The sequence below is a fragment of the Leucoraja erinacea genome, chromosome 8, assembly GCF_028641065.1.
Source record: "Leucoraja erinacea ecotype New England chromosome 8, Leri_hhj_1, whole genome shotgun sequence".
Taxonomy (NCBI): Eukaryota; Metazoa; Chordata; class Chondrichthyes; order Rajiformes; family Rajidae; genus Leucoraja; species Leucoraja erinaceus.
In genome coordinates this window covers 21,026,214-21,043,409 of record NC_073384.1, presented here as the reverse complement: position 1 = coordinate 21,043,409, position 17,196 = coordinate 21,026,214, and the positions used below count along the sequence as shown (strand labels likewise).

Sequence of the window (17,196 nt, the reverse complement as noted above, 5' to 3'; positions counted from 1 at the left end):
TAGAGAAGGATAAGGAATTTGATTTATTACTAGAAAGACTTACCTTCTTGAACAACATTTAAAAAATTGTAGATACCTGCATTTAAGAATATTTGCACATTAATGAGATAATTGATTTAAACTTTATATGTAGCTTTTTATGTTTTTTTTACATCGAAGGACAAATGCAAATCTTCATTAGTGATTAGTATTGGAGTATTGGAGTTGGTATTTTGAAGAATGAATTCCATAAGTACAGCCATTGTGACCAACATGTAAAATGGATTATTTGCCTTCTGTCAATTTCCAGTGTTTTGGATTTATTTTAGTTTGTTTTTAAGTTCTCAGAGAATATATCTTTGAAGCCAATATTGGCTCTGGTTCCTTGACTTCCTATAACTGTGGGGTTGAATAATAAACCAGGCTGGCAGTTGTTGATAGTGCCACAATGGTACTGTGTCCAGTTGAGACCATGCCACACCTTACACCTCCCTTCTGTTATCTCAGTCAATTTAAAAACAGACCATTTTGGGTCGAATTAAATAAAATGTGTTTTTAAACAGGAAGAATTACACAGTCACAGGGGAGATAAATTATGGAACAGGAGTTGACCATTCATTTCTGCAGATACTGGAAATCTGAAATTTAAAAATGCTGAACATATTCAGCTTGTCATCCAGCATCCATGGAGTGTGAAACAGTGTTAACTTTTCAAGTTATTGATCTTGCATTGGAGCACATACAGGGAAACAAATTAGACTGCTGTGAAAACTAATAGTGGCTCAAGTTCCAATGTCTGAATGGCACTTTGCTATATCTCCCCTCCATGGGAGGAGGACCTGTGACCAGTTGCTATCCTTAATGCATATTAGACCAACTAGATCTAGGTAGCATAATAATTAAAAATAATTTAAGAACTCTCTTGTATTGAAATGATTGTTAACCAAATGCATTATTTATTTGCAGAGAACGAGGACGATGTCTCTCTTCCACAGTCTTCTGACTCCAATAATCTTGTTGCAGACATGCCATCATCTGACCTCTCCAACATTCAGACTCCAACTGCTGATCACCCTCCGTCAAACTTCTCTACCATTCAAATTCCTCCTGGTGCTCACGCTCCAGCCAATACTCCAGCTGAAGTGCCCAGCACCTCAGGTATGGTACAATGTGATGCAGAGAATGAACCCTTAAAAGGAGCAAGTAGCATCTGGTGCAGATACAAGGATGCTCACTCTCGACCGGCCTGTATTTATGCAACTGGAAACTGTGGCTATCTATGATTTTCTTGAACGGGAAGTTGTGGGGTCCAGTAATGCAAAACCTCACCCACGAGCTGTGCAACCTGGTGCTATCAAGTGTTTATTTAAAGCTTCCTATCATTTTTTTTCACACAGTGAGTGGTGAATCTCTGGAACTCTCTGCCACAGAGGGTACTTGAGGCCAGTTCATTGGCTATATTTAAGAGGGAGTTAGATGTGGCCCTTGTGGCTAAGGGGATCAGGGGGTATGGAGAGAAGGCAGGTACGGGATACTGAGTTGGATGATCAGCCATGATCATATTGAATGACGGTTCATGCTCGAAGGGCCGAATGGCCTACTCCTGCACCTAATTTCTATGTTTCTATCAATGTTTTAACGCTATATTCTACACACTTATTTTTGCTCTTTACTCCACTTCTGTATTTATGCAACTGGAATTCTCACGAAACTCACAAACATTTCTAAGAATATTGAGAAAGGTAGTAAAATTCTCTAAAAGCAATTTTTATTTCGAATATGCAAAATAAAAGTGAAAAGACAAAGTCATTTAAGTTTATAAATAAGGAAACTGCAGTTGATGGATGATTTGCAGCAAAATATTCTTGGAAGATTTAGCACTTCATACGATGCAGTTATTCACTTGATTTATTCTTCCATTAATACTGGTTAGTTTTAATATAGAATTACAGTGCAAAAGTAATTTAAAAGGGTATGGAAATTACATATAGTCTGGCAGTTCATTCAAAGGTTTATACACAGAACGCTGGTATATGATGTACTGTCATATTTTTAAGAAAATTGCTCCCTCAACCATCATATTCATGAAACTGGCACCTCTCAATCCCCATGGATGCCAGTCGGCTAAGAATATATTGTTGTAGATCTGTGCAGATCTTGATGTCAAATTAAACTCTTCCTTTTGCCTCTACATGATTCACAAACCTACTTTTGCTGCATGTTCATGTGCCTATCTAAAATACTTAAATGCCACTATTGTATTTGCTTCCGCTTTAACAACTGGCAGCTCCTTCCAGGCACCTACCACTTTGTGTAAAAACAAAACTTGTCTTGCAAATCTCCGTTAAACGTTCTCCATCTCACTTTAAAGCAATGTCACCGAATATTTAACATTTCAATCCTGGGCAAAAGATTCTGACCATGTACTCTATCTATGCCTCTCAAAATTATAGACCTCTATTGGGGTTCCCCACAGCCTCCGACACTTCAGAGAAAACAGTTAAAATTTCTCTAATCTTTTCTTATAGTTTATGCCTCTAATCTAAGCAGCATCCTCGTAAACCTCTGCATTATTTGCAAAGCCTGCACATCCTTCTTGTAATGGAATAACTAGAACTCCTGTACAAAGTTGAATAAAGTTGCATCATGCCTTTCTGACTTTTACACTCAGTGGCCTGACTGATGAAGGCTGCATACCATATGCCTTCTGTACTACTTTACCAGTTGGGTTTCTACTGTCAAGGAGCTATGGACTTGGACCCCAGGATCCTTTCGTACATCAATGCTGTTAAGGGAGCCTGCCACAGACTGTATGCATTTGATCTCCGAAAATATAATACCTTGCATTTACAATGATTAAACGCCATCCGCCATTTCTCCGCCGACATCTGCAAATAATCTGTGTCCTACTATATCTTGCGACAGCCTTCTTCACTGTTCTCAATACCATCAATGTTTGTGTCGTCAGCAAATTTACTTACCAGCCCATCTATGTTTTAATCCAGATCATTTATTTATATAACAAACAGCAGAGGTGCCAGGGCAGATCCCTGTGGAACATCACTGGCACAGACCTCCAGCCAAAATAACACCCTTCCATCACTACACTATTTTTATATTAATTTTTTCTGTTTTCTTGATAATTATCTTGCTAGTTACTAAGTCACGGTGGGTTCCATGCATCATTAACTTGTGTTTCAGCATACCATGAGGAATTGTGTCAAATACCTCACTAAAGTCCATGTAGACCACATCTACTGCCATTCCTTCATCAATCACCCTTGTCACCTTCTCATAAAAACTGTTAAGTTTGGAAGATATGATCTGCTGCAGACTCATTGGACTACATGCTAACTGTCGCAAATCAGCACATTCCATTTCAAATATGTGAATCCTATCCCTAAGATTCTCTTAAAGATGTTCTGAAAATAATAGAACAACATGGATGAAAATGGGAAAGCGAACAGGGTGGAAATGGCTAAGACTCGAGGCCATAGTTTTCATGTGAAAGGGGCAAAATCAAAGTTTAAAGAAGTTGTGCGGGGCAAATTTTTAGCATAGAGGGTAATGGGCGTCTGGAACACACTGCCAGGGGTGGTGATGGAGATAGATACAATAGTGGCGTTTAAGCAGCTTTTAAGGGCCTGTCCCACTTGGGTGACCTAATTGGTGAGTTAAAACAAGTGTCCTCGACCTTCCAGCTCGAGAGCACTTGCCTGGAAAGCTTTGATCTAGATCAACCGTACGCATTGAAACCGCGAGCTGGATCGACCCGTCCGCGTTGAAACCGCGAGCTGCATCGACCAACCGCGCGCGCACACACACACGCCATACACACCCCACACATGCACACACACACACGTCGCGAAGGCAGGGGTCAGGGAAAGCGCTATCTGAACGGCTGCACAGTAACGATAAGTCCTTTAGAGAGCGGGGGGGGAGGGGAGAGAAGGGTGGGGGGGGAAGGAGTGGAGACACTTTTAAGAAGTTTAATAGAGTTTAGCGGGCATTTTACCTACCGGTAGGTCTTCCTGGGTCCTGAAACTCCAATGAGCCAATCAAAATGCCCAGTCAGCGAAGGAGATTGCCTATGGCTGCCCTCGATTGCCTGTAACTAAATAGCGACCCCACTCCACTGCACTACAAGTTCAAAAGACCCATGCCGACCAAATTTTACTTGTGGAAAATTTTTCAACATGCTGAAAAATTTTCCGCAACCTAGCTGAGGCCACGACTATTCGGGAACTTCCCTCGAGCATGAAGGAGAGTTCCAGCTACCTCATAGGACCTCCTACGACCACGTGTTGACCATGCTGCGAGTTTGAAGGTCAAAGACACTCTTCTAAACTCTCGCCCAAGTGGGACAGGCCCTTTAGATAGGCATATGGTTATGCAGGGAATGGAGGGATATGGATCATGTACAGGCAGATGAGATTACTTTATCTTGTCATCCTGTTCAACACAAAACATTGTCAGTCAAAGAGCCTGCTCCGGTGCTGTACTTATTTGTTCTATCTTCTCACCATGTGATGCAGACTGGAGAAACAAACATTGTGCAGATGCTGGAAATGTGAGATCAAAGCAGAGGATGCTGATTGTACTCAGCAGGTCAGGCATAATTTATGAAAATAAAGTTTCAGTTCATCATGCTGAATGGGAGTCTGACTGCATATCTCTTACACGAAGAAGCAAGGAGACTTCAGATCATCTGCATATAGCATTGGTGTGGAGGGATTTGTTGTCACTGAGAAAATGAGCCAGTTGACCACGGTGCTGTCAAACTGACTGGGTGAGGGTGGGGACAGGGAGGAAGGTGGTCCTCAGAGTAGAGCCAGGTATTAGTGGAAAGAATCCGGACACATGGAAAAAGATGCGTCAAGTTATAGTCAAGATGTAAGTGCTTAGTGACAAGATGGCAGACCCATTGTTTCTGTCCGCCTCTGCCCCACTGAAATAATTTCCACTTACCTCGACCACCCTATCCCCCCCCCCTGGTCCCAACCTACGTCCAAGCTCCCGTCTGATAGTTTTGCTATGTTTGGAGATAATGTCTGCGGTTGAGGCAAAAAGAGTAACAGCATTTTCTTATTTGAACACGGTTAATACTAACTCTTCCCGTGTGGCTAAAGGGATCAGGGGGTATGGAGAGAAGGCAGGTACAGGATACTGAGTTGGATGATCAGCCATGATCATATTGAATGGTGGTGCAGGCTCGAAGGGCCCAATAGCCTGCTCCTGCACCTATTTTCTATGTTTCTATGCTAGGCTCCACTTGGAGCTGATGTCCACTGAGGTTGGATCTATTGGTGGACAGTACACGGGGTGGTTTATTCTGTATCTCGCACTCACAAGTTGTCGAGGATGACATAGTTTGGAATTGTCTGGTGCTGACGTTCATAATATGAGAAACATTCCATTCCCAAGAAAGAAAAGCCAGCTTTAGCAGGGTGGGAACCGCTAAGAAGGGAAGGATTTTAATTCCTTACAACGCTGACTTCAAATTCCCCCGGGACAGAAAACAAATTTTCGGTTGAGTTTGGAATTTATCTTTCTGGTTGAATACTTTGAAATGAAAACAAAATATATACTGACTTCCAATTGCTCTTGGATTTCCTGAGTTCTGTGCCATCTGCAGCTGAGAGGAGGAATGACCTCCATCAATGTCTCTGCAAACAGCTGTTACAATACAGCCATGATCCTCTCCCTCTCGCTTGTTCTCCCACCTTCTTTCCCTCTGACTCTCTTTCACCATGACTCTCTCCCCCCTCTTTTCTACCCTCGCTATTTCCCCCCACTCTCTCTGCCACTCACCCCGCGCTTTCTGCCCTCTCCACCCGCTCTCGATCACCGCCCCCCCCCCCCCCACTTTCTCTTTTTCCCCCCGCCACTCTCTCTCGTGCACCCCCCCCACTCTCTCTTGCACACCCCCCACTCTCTTGCACCGATTACTTGCCAAGTTTTGTCCGAACCTCCCTTTTCCAGCTTTCTCCCCCCAATTCCATCAGTCCGAAGAAGGACCAGACCTGTAACGTCATTTATTCATTCTCTCCACAGATGCAGCCTGACCTGCTGAATTCCTCCAGCACTTTGTTTTTTGCTCAGCTTTTGCAAGTTCCTTTATAACAGCATTAAAATTAGCTTTGCCTCAATTTAGGACTTTAACATGGAAATTAGGTGCGATCAACAACTATTTAAAAACAAATGGAATTGGTGTCATAAATGGTATGAGGAACATTAGTTATCTGAAAATAAGGTGGGGTTGTTTTCTTGGAATGCAGGAGACTAAGCAGAGGTTTGATAGAGGTATTTAAAATCATGAAGTGTAATCACTAAATAGAGATAAAAGTTTCCATTGGTGGAGCGGTCAAGATCTAGGGAATATAAATTGAAGGTGACTGGCAAAAGAACCGAAGTGATGTGCCAAAAATGTTGGTTACACGAGTGGGTTGGATCTGGAATGCACTGCCAGTGGCAGTGAGGAGGCAGATACAATTGTGACTTTCACAAAAAACCTGAAAATATATCTGAAAGGAAAAGATTAATAAGACTATGGAGTGAAGGTAGGAGAGTGGGACTAGTTGGTTTGCGGTTTACTGACATTGTCTCAACGGGCTGAATGGCTCCCTGCTTTGAACATTGTACGTGTGAATATGTATATTTGGGAAGTGGGCAAAATTATGGGATTACATGGATGGCTTCTCAGTATACTTTGACCTGATCAAATCCCATTCTTCTGCATTACAGAATATTATAATTTTATTACTCTTCTTCCCCCCCCCCCCCCACTCTACATCAGTCTGACGAAGGGGTTCGGCTCGAAACCTTGCCTATTTCCTTCGCTCCATAGATGCTGCCGCACCCGCTGAGTTTCTCCAGCATTTTTATCTACCTATTATGATTTTATTACTCTGGTACCTTATTGCTGCACAAAATGCATTCACAAGTGTGCGAGTGCTGATCAAATCAGTACTAGAAGGAATCATTACAGTAAGAAATATGGAGCAAACCTTGTCCTGCCCAGTGTTGCATTGATAATCTGTTGCGACCTCTGCTGAGAACTCAACTCCTGATTGAGGTTAGTTTATTGTTATATGTACCGAGATACAGTGTAAAGTTTTTGTTGTGTGCTAACCAGTCAACGGAAAGACAATACATAATTACAATCGAGTTTGCCAGCGTGTACAAATACATGATGAAGAGATTAACGTGAATAATGTTCAGTGGAAGATAAAGTCCTGAAGAATCTGATCAAAGATAGTTCGAGCATCTCCAATGAGGAAGATAGTAGCTCAGGACACTCTCTAGTTGTTGGTAGGATGGTTTAGTTGCCTGATAACAGCTGGGAAGAAACTGTCCTTGAATCTGACGGAGGCAGCATAAGGTGTAAATGGAGTCAATGGAAGGGAGGTTGGTTTGTGTGATACACAAAAAAGCTGGAGAAACACAGCGGGTGCAGCAGCATCTATGGTGCGAAGGAAATAGGCAACGTTTCGGGCCGAAACCCTTCTTCAGACTGATCGGGGGCGGGGACAAGAAAGGAAAAAGGAGGAGGAGCCCGAGGCTGGGGGATGGGAGGAGACAGCAGGGGGACTGAGGAAGGGAAGGAAACAGCAAGGACTAACAAAATTGGGAGAATTCGATGTTCATGCCCCCAGGATGCAGACTCCCCAAACGGAATATGAGGTGCTGTTTGTGTGATGGTCTATGCTGCCCTCCTTGCTGCTGTGGCCATCAGGAAGCTGTGCTGACTGTAGCAATGCAACTCCCGTGGCTCCGTGTGCAGTGTCTACATGTGAGAGTACTGAAGTTGTGTGGGCTGAGGCAAACAATGGAGTTGCACATCATTGAGATGTGGTTCTCAAGGTTGTATTCAGTATAGTTGCTCTATGTGTTGAAGGACCAGCTGGATCCTGTGGTCTCTGTCATGACCTGTAGTTGTATGTGATGGAAGTTGCTGCCCAGCTCTTCCCAGCCCCAAATGTTTTTTTTCTGTGGTAACAAGCTTAGAGATTATCATAGGTGTGATTTTGTGCAGCCAAGCAGACAGAGGAGGAGATGGTGGCTTCCATCTCATCTAACAGCGGGTAATGACTGAGAGCAAGGGATCCTTGGAGCAGCCGGCAATGTCTCCAGCAATGGCCTGCACTCTCCATTTTGACCCGACTGCAGCTCTGAGCTCCACTGCTGTGCTGAGCTGAGCAGCCATGTTACTTCATTGAGCCTCTGCATGCTGAGCAGAGGGGAATTCACTGCTGGCAAAGGATGAGCATTCCTCCCAGGTTCCTGGTACAGCAATAAGCAGCCCAAACTTTGCCTGTGTATTGGTATTGGTTTTTTATCGACATGTGTACAGCGATACAATGAAAAGCTTTGTTTGCATGCTATCCAGTCAAACCACACTATACCTAAGTACAATTATGCCACACATAAGTACAACAGGTACGCTTGTACAAGTTAAAGTACAGCAAGGATATGTATCTAGGATCATCAGACTGGAAAACCAAAAGTGCTATAAAGAATCATCGCTATATTAGCTACAAAAGTTAAGGGCCTATCCCACTTAGGCTATTTTTTAGGCGACTACAGGCGACTAGGCTGTCGCCGAGTCGTCGCCTGTATGGTCGTGAGTAGTCTCCTCAGTCGCCCAAAGAGTCGTAGTGTCTTTCTGGTCGCCACTGGATTTTCAACATGTTGACAAATTTTCGGAGACAGTCGGCGACAGTGGGTTTGACGCCAATGAGCGTAGTTTGACTTCTCCTGACGTAGGTGCTGTCATAGTTGTCGCCAAGTTAACGTAGGTTGTCGCCAGGTTTAATGTACATTTTCGCCATGTGACATAGGTTGTCGCTGGTGCTGACTTTTTTTTTGTTGTTAAAGTAATGATTCTATTTCAAAATTTTATGTCGAAGGGGATCCAATCACCGGTTTTTCAGCGACCTGCTATGGCAATGGCAGTCGCCTAAAAATAGCCTAAGAGGGACAGGGCCTTAACACTCCTCCCTTTGAATTAAAGACAACTCTGACCCATCTATCCTAGTTTCAAAGGAAACATGACCAGCTAACAAGGAAAAAAATAGTTGCAGGGAATATGCATTGTTAAACTAAAGGAAACAGAAGTAGCGAGGTCCACACAAGATGCATTCAAACAAAGTTAATAATGGATACACATACAAAACTATCAGTTGCAGGCAACGTTTAGTGGGTGTAACCTTCTATGAGGGTTAAAGGTGCACCATGTGGGCAACTTAGTTTCAAGTCAGCAAATTTCTTTAATTCCCGCTCACATCAGGGGATCCCAGTTTGAAAATCTATGATGTAATTCTTGCCATCTGCCAGCAATCAACTGTATTATCAGAAATGGGACTGAGAGTTTACTCTAGCTTTTACTTCATTCTGCCTTTGTTTAAATTGGTTATATGCCTGATATGATCTGCTGAGAATGCAAACTTTTGCTTTTCCCTGGTTAGTTTGAAGTGAGTATGGGTACACACACAGCAAATTGAAAATTGAGCACTACATAACATGCTTAATCATCAATAATTTGAAATAGGCTGACTCAGAATAGAGGAATGGACTGCACTGTTTTCCCCTCTCCCCTCACATACGCTGCTATATGTTGTGTTAACCATGTGAAGAAAGCTCGCAATTTGCTGTACAAAGTTGACTGCTATTATAAAATAGTCATATTTCTTGGAGTAGGTCATCCATTCAGACAATGTGGCTTGTGTCTGCACTTTGCAATATTGTGTTCAGCTGAGAGTAATACGACATTGCAACTTTTCTGCTGAGTGGGCATAAAGTACATTATGCATTCTGAGAAATTTGTATTTGAGAAAATGCAGCAAGCATTCTTAAACGAGCCACCCATCCAGTATAGTACGTCCACTGCTGTTTGTTATCTACATTAGCGGTTTGGATGACAATGTGAAAACATTATTAAATTAGCAGATGACACCAAAATTGGTGGTACAGTTATCAAAGAGGAAAGATAGCTAATTTTACAACAAGTTCTAAATCAAATGGGAAGGTATGCCAAGGAATAATAAATGGAATTTAACCCTGACAAGTGTTAGGCGTTGTGTTGCACTTTGGTATATCAAACCAGACTTTGCACAGTAATGTTAGAACCCTGGAAAATGTAGCAAAACACAGAAATCTGAGACTAAAGGTGCATGGTTCCCTAAATTTGTAGTCATACGGAATAGTAGAAGAATGCCATTCGGCCCATCAAGTCTACTCTGCCATTCAATCATGGCTGTTCTATCTCTCCCTTCTAACCCCATTCTCCTGCCTTATCCCCATAACCTCTGACACCTTCACTAATCTAGAATCTTATCTGCCTCTGCCTTAAAAATATTCGCTGATTCAGCCTCTACAGCCTTCTGTGGCAAAGAATTCCACGGATTCACCACCCTCTGACTAAAGAAATTTCTCCTAATCAACTTTCTGAAAGAACATCCTTTAAGTCTGAGGCTGACCTCTAGTTGTAGACTCTCCCACTAATGGAAGCATCCTCTCCACATCCACTCTATCCAAGCCTTTCACTATTCTGTATGTTTTAATGGGGTCCCCCCCCCCCCCATCTTCTAAACATCAGCAAGTACAGGCCCAGTGTCGTCAAGTTCTTATCATTAATGTACTCATTAATGTTAATGTACTAATTCCTGGGATCATTCGTGTAAACCTCCTCAGCACATCCTTCCTCAGACATGGTGTCCAAAATTGCTCATAATATTCTAAATACGGCCTTACCAGCGCCTTATTGAACCTCAACATTACATCACTGTTTTTGTATACAAGCCCTCTTGAAATAAATACTAGCATTGAGTTTGCTTTCTTTACTACCGATTCGACTTGCAGATTAACTTTTTGGGAATCCTGCACCAGCTCTCGCAAGTCCCTTTGCACCTCCGATTTCTGGATTTTCACCCCATTTAGAAAATAATCTATGCCTTTATTCCTTCTTCCAAAATGCATGACTCCACACTTTGGTACACAATATTCTATCTGCCACTTCTCTGCCCACTCTCCCAACCTGTCCAAGTCCTTGTGCAGAGTCCCTGCTTTTTCTACACTACCTGCCCCTCTACTCATTTTCGTATCATCCGTAACCAAAGCCTTCAATCCCCTCGTCCAAATCATTTATAAACAACATAAAGAGTAGCTCCACTAGTCACAGGCACAGTCAACCAGTAAAAGCCCCCTTTATTGCCACTCTTTGTCTTCTGCCATCCAGCTAACCTGCTATCCATGGTAGTATCTGCCCCTTGATACCATGGGCTCACATCTTCCTAAGTAGCCTAACGTGTGGCATCTTATCAAAGGCTCTCTGAAAATCTAAAGGGCCTGTCCCACTTGGACGTCAATTGCGCATCATTTACGTGACATAATTTACGCGTCACGACGCGTGATGCGCAAATGACACCCAAGTGGGAAAGGCCCTTAAGTAAACAACATCTACTGACTCTCCTTTCTCTGTCTTGCTATCCGGTGGACAGTGTGGTGAAGAAGGCTTTTGACACACTTGCCTTTATTAGGACGGGTATTGAGTATATAAAGTTGGGACTTCATGATACAGCTGTACGGGTCATTGGTGAGATCACGCTGGTGGGTTATAGTCGCCCAACTGAGGGAAGGATGTAATTAAGTTGGAAAGGATACAAAAGAGATTCTCCAGGACATAACCTTGGCTTGCGAAATTGAATTATAGGGTGAGGTTAGATAGGCTGGGACATTTTTCTTTGAAGCCTAGGAGGCTGGGGGGTGACCTTATTGAGGTGTAAAAGATCATAGAGCTGTGCAGCTCTAAAATTCTGCCCTATTGATGGGGTCAGTAAAAAGACAAGCTGTGATATAGCAACTTTTCATCGCCTGGACATTTCCAATATCATTCAGTTATGTTTTAACTTAATATAAATTATTGTCACCAGCAGATTTAAGTGTTCTTCAGACTATTTGAAGAAGCATCCCAACCCGAAACCAAAATGTATCAAAATACCCTTTAAAAAATCTGACAATGTGCACTTTAACCACATGTGATTTTTTTCTATTACAAATTTAAGTTTGTGGAGTACAGAGGCAATTAAATAAATGATGGGTCTTTGTCCCAAACATTATGGAGGGCACGGTATGTCCTCCAGAGATGCTGCCTGACCTGGTATGACAAGGTCTGGTGCATTTCACACACAGGAGAGCAAGAGGCTGCAGAGAGTGGTATATTCAGCCCAGTCCAACATGGGAGATGCTCTCCCCTCCATCAAAAGCATCTACATCTCAAGGCAGTATCTGTCATCAAGGATTCCCAACATCCCGGCCCTTCTTGCGTCTCGCTGTTACCATCGGGCAGGAGGTACAGAATCTAAAAATCGCACACCACCAGATTCAGAAATGGCTACTTTCTTACAACAATGGTTCTTGAACTAACCCCTCCAATCTGGCTTTTGCCCCCTCCATAGCACAGAAACTGCTCTCCTCAAAGTCCTCAACGACCTCCTCACCTCTGCTGACACTGGTTCCCTCAACATCCTCATCCTCCTCGACCTGAGCGCAGCCTTCGATACAGTGAACCATAACATCCTGCTCACCAGACTCAAAGACCTCGGCATTGAAGGCTCTGCACTCAGCTGGCTCCGTTCCCACCTTTCCAACAGATCCCACTTCATCTCTCTCTCTGCAACCACACCACTGCTACAGCCACAGTCACTCAAGGCGTTCCCCAAGGCTCCGTACTCGGCCCCCTCCTCTTCATCATCTACATCCTCCCCCTTGGTCAGATACTCCGCCACTTCAATCTGGACTTCCACTGTTACGCTGATGACACCCAGATCTACCTTGGCACCAAATCCCCCCACAACCCCCCCCCCCCCCCTCTCCCATATCAACTCCTGTTTGTCAGCTATAAAAACCTGGATGCAACATAATTTCCTCAAACTCAACAGCGATAAGACAGAATTCCTCCTCATAGGCTCCAAAGCCACACTCAGCAAAATCAATAACCCCACTCTCACCATCGACAGCACCACTGTCTCCCCATCTCCCCAGGCCCGCAACCTTGGCGTGATCTTTGATTCCACCCTCTGCCTTGAGCCTCACATCCGCCATGTCATTAAAACCTCCTTCTTTCATCTCCGCAACATCGCCAAACTCAGACCCTCTCTCACACCTCCCGCTGCTGAAAGACTCATCCATGCCTTCATCTCCTCCCGACTGGACTATTGCAACTCACTTCTCCTTGACATCAGCTCCACCTACATCAACCGACTCCAACTGGTCCAGAATGCAGCCGCCCGACTCATCACCCATACCAAATCCTGGCATCACATCACTCCAGTCCTCAAACAACTTCACTGGCTTCCCATCTCTCACCGGATCACCTACAAAATCCTGATCCTCACCTACAAAGCCCTCCACCATCTGGCCCCCCCATATTTCACTGACCTCCTCTCCCCCTACCAACCCTCACGGTCCCTCAGATCCACATCAGCTGGCCTCATCTCCATCCACAAGTCCAACCTCCGCAGTTTTGGGGACAGAGCCTACTCCAGAGCAGCTCCCAGGCTCTGGAACTCCCTCCCCCAACTGATCCGCAATTCCGTGTCCCTCACCATCTTCCAGTCCCGCCTCAAGACCCATCTCTTCACCTCTGCCTATCCTTAGCCCCACGTGCCGTCCTTTTACACCTGTGCATTAGTTGCCTCATACTGTGTTTTGTATTGAATTCTGTATTTACTTTGTGTACTAGTCATGTCTCTATTATTTATTTCATTCCCCTTACATGTCTTTCCTCTGGTACACAAAAAAGCTGGAGAAACTCAGCGGGTGCAGCAGCATCTATGGAGCCAAGGAAATAGGCAACGTTTCGGGCCGAAACCGTTCTTCAGACGTTTTTATAGATGTTTAATAGATGTTTTTCCTCTACCTGCTAAATTTTTGTAAGGTGTCCTTGAGCCTCTTGAAAGGCGCCCATAAATAAAATTTATTATTATTATTATTAACCTCTACAATCCTAATCCTACCTCAGCAACTGAGCACTACAGGCCAACGTAAACTTGTTTTTTGTCCTAATTATATTTTGACTAATGTCATTTTTTTCACAATTGTTTTTTTTTACTGACAAACAGAATATTATGTATAGTTTCTGTATTTTTAATGTTTGCCTGAGTCTATGTGCCTGTGATGCTGCTTCAAGCAAGATTTTCATTGTACCGTATCTCTTCTCACCTTGGGCATATGGCACTTGACTCAACGTGACTTGCCTCAGTGGGGTGAGAGATGTTTGTTGAGGGGGAAAGAAGATAGAGAGAGAAGGAGCAGAGGCCAGAGTGAGGTAGAAGAAGGATGCCCAGTGCAGGGAAGAAAAGAAAAAGAGAGAATTACTCGAGGGTTAAGGAGCCAGAGATCTCAAGAAGAGATTTATGAATGAAGAATATCAAAGGTGATAGAGGTTGAGTAAAGTGACTGGGTTGATAGGGGAAGAGACGGAGGTAATGGGTAAGAGCCTGATCTAATCCATGTGTTGGCAGGAGTAAGCCTGTGCTGACAAATATGTGGTAGCCAAAACTTGGCTCCTATGCTGTGGTATCCTTTTAATCGATTTAGTCAGCCAGAGCCTTAATTTTGTTTGTATTAGTGCCTCAGTGAGATTATGAGCTTGGGTCTCTGTAATCGAGGACCAGAGTACTACCATAATGCGCTTCCCCAAGCTATATGTATACAGGTAATTGAACTTATCATTTGTATTAAATCAGCTCTTTGTTTGTTCCAACAGCAAACTTTTTTGTTAGATACTTTAATGTTTTCCATCAGAACAAAATATTTCAAAACTCACGGGGGAATTATTTCCTGTCATAATTACAATAAATTGGGTTCCCTGGTACATTCTGTCAAATTAGCGACAACAATGGCAAGGTCTCACAGCAAAATAGTAAGAATTAATTGGCAGAACTCTCTAGGTGGATTTTCCAATTCAACAAACATTACTGTTTAATTGTGTAGGAAGGAACTGCGGATGTAAGTAATAAAGTACTGGTGAGATCACTGTACATGATTTTAAAGAGAATTTGATGATCTTCTCTTTTAAAGGATGAGAAGAGAAAGAGCAGGGGTACAGAGAGGTAATTCCAGAGCCAATAGTCCACTTGGCTGCGATGTTGCTTCAAGTATTGTGATGATGACTGGGATGCACAGAAGAGCATAACTGGAGGTTTACATAGTTATCTAAAAAGTTCAAAGAGTTGAAATATTAAGGAAATAATGGTAAGACCATTAGGGGTTAGATCATGAAAGATTTTCAAAACAAGTTTTTGAATTCACACACATACAGAGAATTGTACCAGGAAATATAAATTCAGAAATAGCCTCACATTCAGCGAAATCAAGGCACTAGAAGCTTTGGTAACTCAGCCGGTCAGGCAACATTTCTGGAGGAAAAGAATAGGTGACGTTTCTGGTCGAGACCTTTCTTTCATCTGGGAGTAAGGGGAAAGGAAATTATCTGCTCTAGCACATTATTGCAATCTGTAACGTTCCATCATTAATCTTTGGACTATGGTAAAAGGTGGAACATCAAAGACTTTGTCTCTTCAATTCAACATTTATAGGTGATAATTGACAAGGCATGGTGATATTGCAAGTCTTCTTCTTCTTGCGTATGGCGTGCACAGCTTAAAGTTGCAGGACAACTTGTTCTATTTGATCTTATTTGATTGTGCACGCCGGGTTGATTGCATTCGTCGAAACGGGGCAGACCACGTGAAGGTTGCAATCTTCCACCCCATATTGCAAGTAATATTGTGTCATACATGCACCAGGCAATGACCGTCTAAACAACTATATACCTACATTTGGAATTAATTAGTGGCAGAGAGGGAGTAGGGGGGAGGCAGACAGGAATGTCGTCATTCACAGAAACTCAACTGGCCGAAACAAATAAACACCATGCACCATTTTTTGTTGGGGTGTGTGTGTGGGGGGGGGGGACCTTTTAAATCTCTCCCTGCACGGGAGACCCGACCTTTTCTCGTCGGGTTTCCGTTGTCGTTGGGGCCGCAACGAGGAGCGGCCTCCAACAGGAAGAGACCGGGGACTCTGGTGCTACGACTCACCGTCACCGTCGCGGGGCTGGCCGAGTCCGGAGCGGGTGGAGCGGTGGAGGAGCGCTGCTGCTGCTGCTGCTGCTGCTGCTGCTGCTGCTGCTGCTGCTGCGGCCCGACCGGAGAGTCGGAGGCTCCAACGGCAGGTCTGTGGACGGCGGCACTGGGAGCCCGCGGGTCCCTGGAGGGAGACCGCTTTTCAGGGCTCTCGCAACGGCGACTTCCCCCGCCCGAGTTGCGGGGTTGAAGAGCTCCTGGAGTGGGGCCTACATCACTGCCCCGCGCGGCTTGGAATGGCCGCGGGACTCTGCGAGCGCACGCCGGGGGCTCTAACACCAAGACCCGGTGTGCGACCTTGCATCACCCGGCGTGGCTTTAATGGCCGCGGGACAATCGCCATCGCCAGCCGGGGGCTTTGACTTTGACTCTGACATGGGGGGGGAGAGTGCAGTGGAGAGATAAGTTTATTTGGCCTTCCATCACAGCGATGTGATGGATGTTTATGTAAATTATGTTGTGTCTTGGGTCTATGTGTTTGTAATGTATGGCTGCAGAAACGGCATTTCGTTTGGACCTCAAGGGGTCCAAATGACAATTAAATGTATCTTGTATCTTGCATACAAGAAGAGTCAGAGGCCAGATATCCTGCATTGACTGTTTCGCCTCCTGACTCCCTGAAGACATTTGCACTATTTGCAAGCATAAAGCAGCAGTATGATGGAATATTTTCCACTTACCTAGATAAATGCAGGACCAACTCTTAAGCTTAACGTCAACCAATGCATAGCAGCCCAACTTTATTGTCATCCCATCAATGTTGTTTCCTTCAACCAATCATGTACAGTGGGTGCAGTGTGTACTGGCTACACAATCAACTGCAATTACTCAATTCTTACTCTGCACCAGCTAACCTTTGATTTCTATCACTAAGGCAGGCAGGTACATGGGAATCTCACGCAAGCAGTTCCCATAAAATTGCTCTCCTCAATTATTCTGTCTCCATCACAAGGGACAACCTATCTACTGATGGCTGTTACAAACCTATTGACTCGCCTGAGCAAGCTTGACTACACCTCTTCCCATCCTGCCTCTTTGCAAGAAGGCCATCCTTTAGTCTAAATTTTAT

At 43.9% G+C, this 17,196-nt stretch overlaps 1 protein-coding gene across 1 annotated transcript in view; it reads left to right on the top strand.

The window, feature by feature from the left end:
- vta1 (vesicle (multivesicular body) trafficking 1) overlaps positions 1–17,196 on the top strand; it is a 172,257-nt gene that overhangs the window by 128,700 nt on the left and 26,361 nt on the right. The window contains exon 6 of the mRNA XM_055639171.1: positions 946–1,137. Within this exon, the coding sequence (XP_055495146.1) occupies positions 946–1,137 (192 nt within the window). The remainder of the gene's footprint in view (positions 1–945; positions 1,138–17,196) is intronic.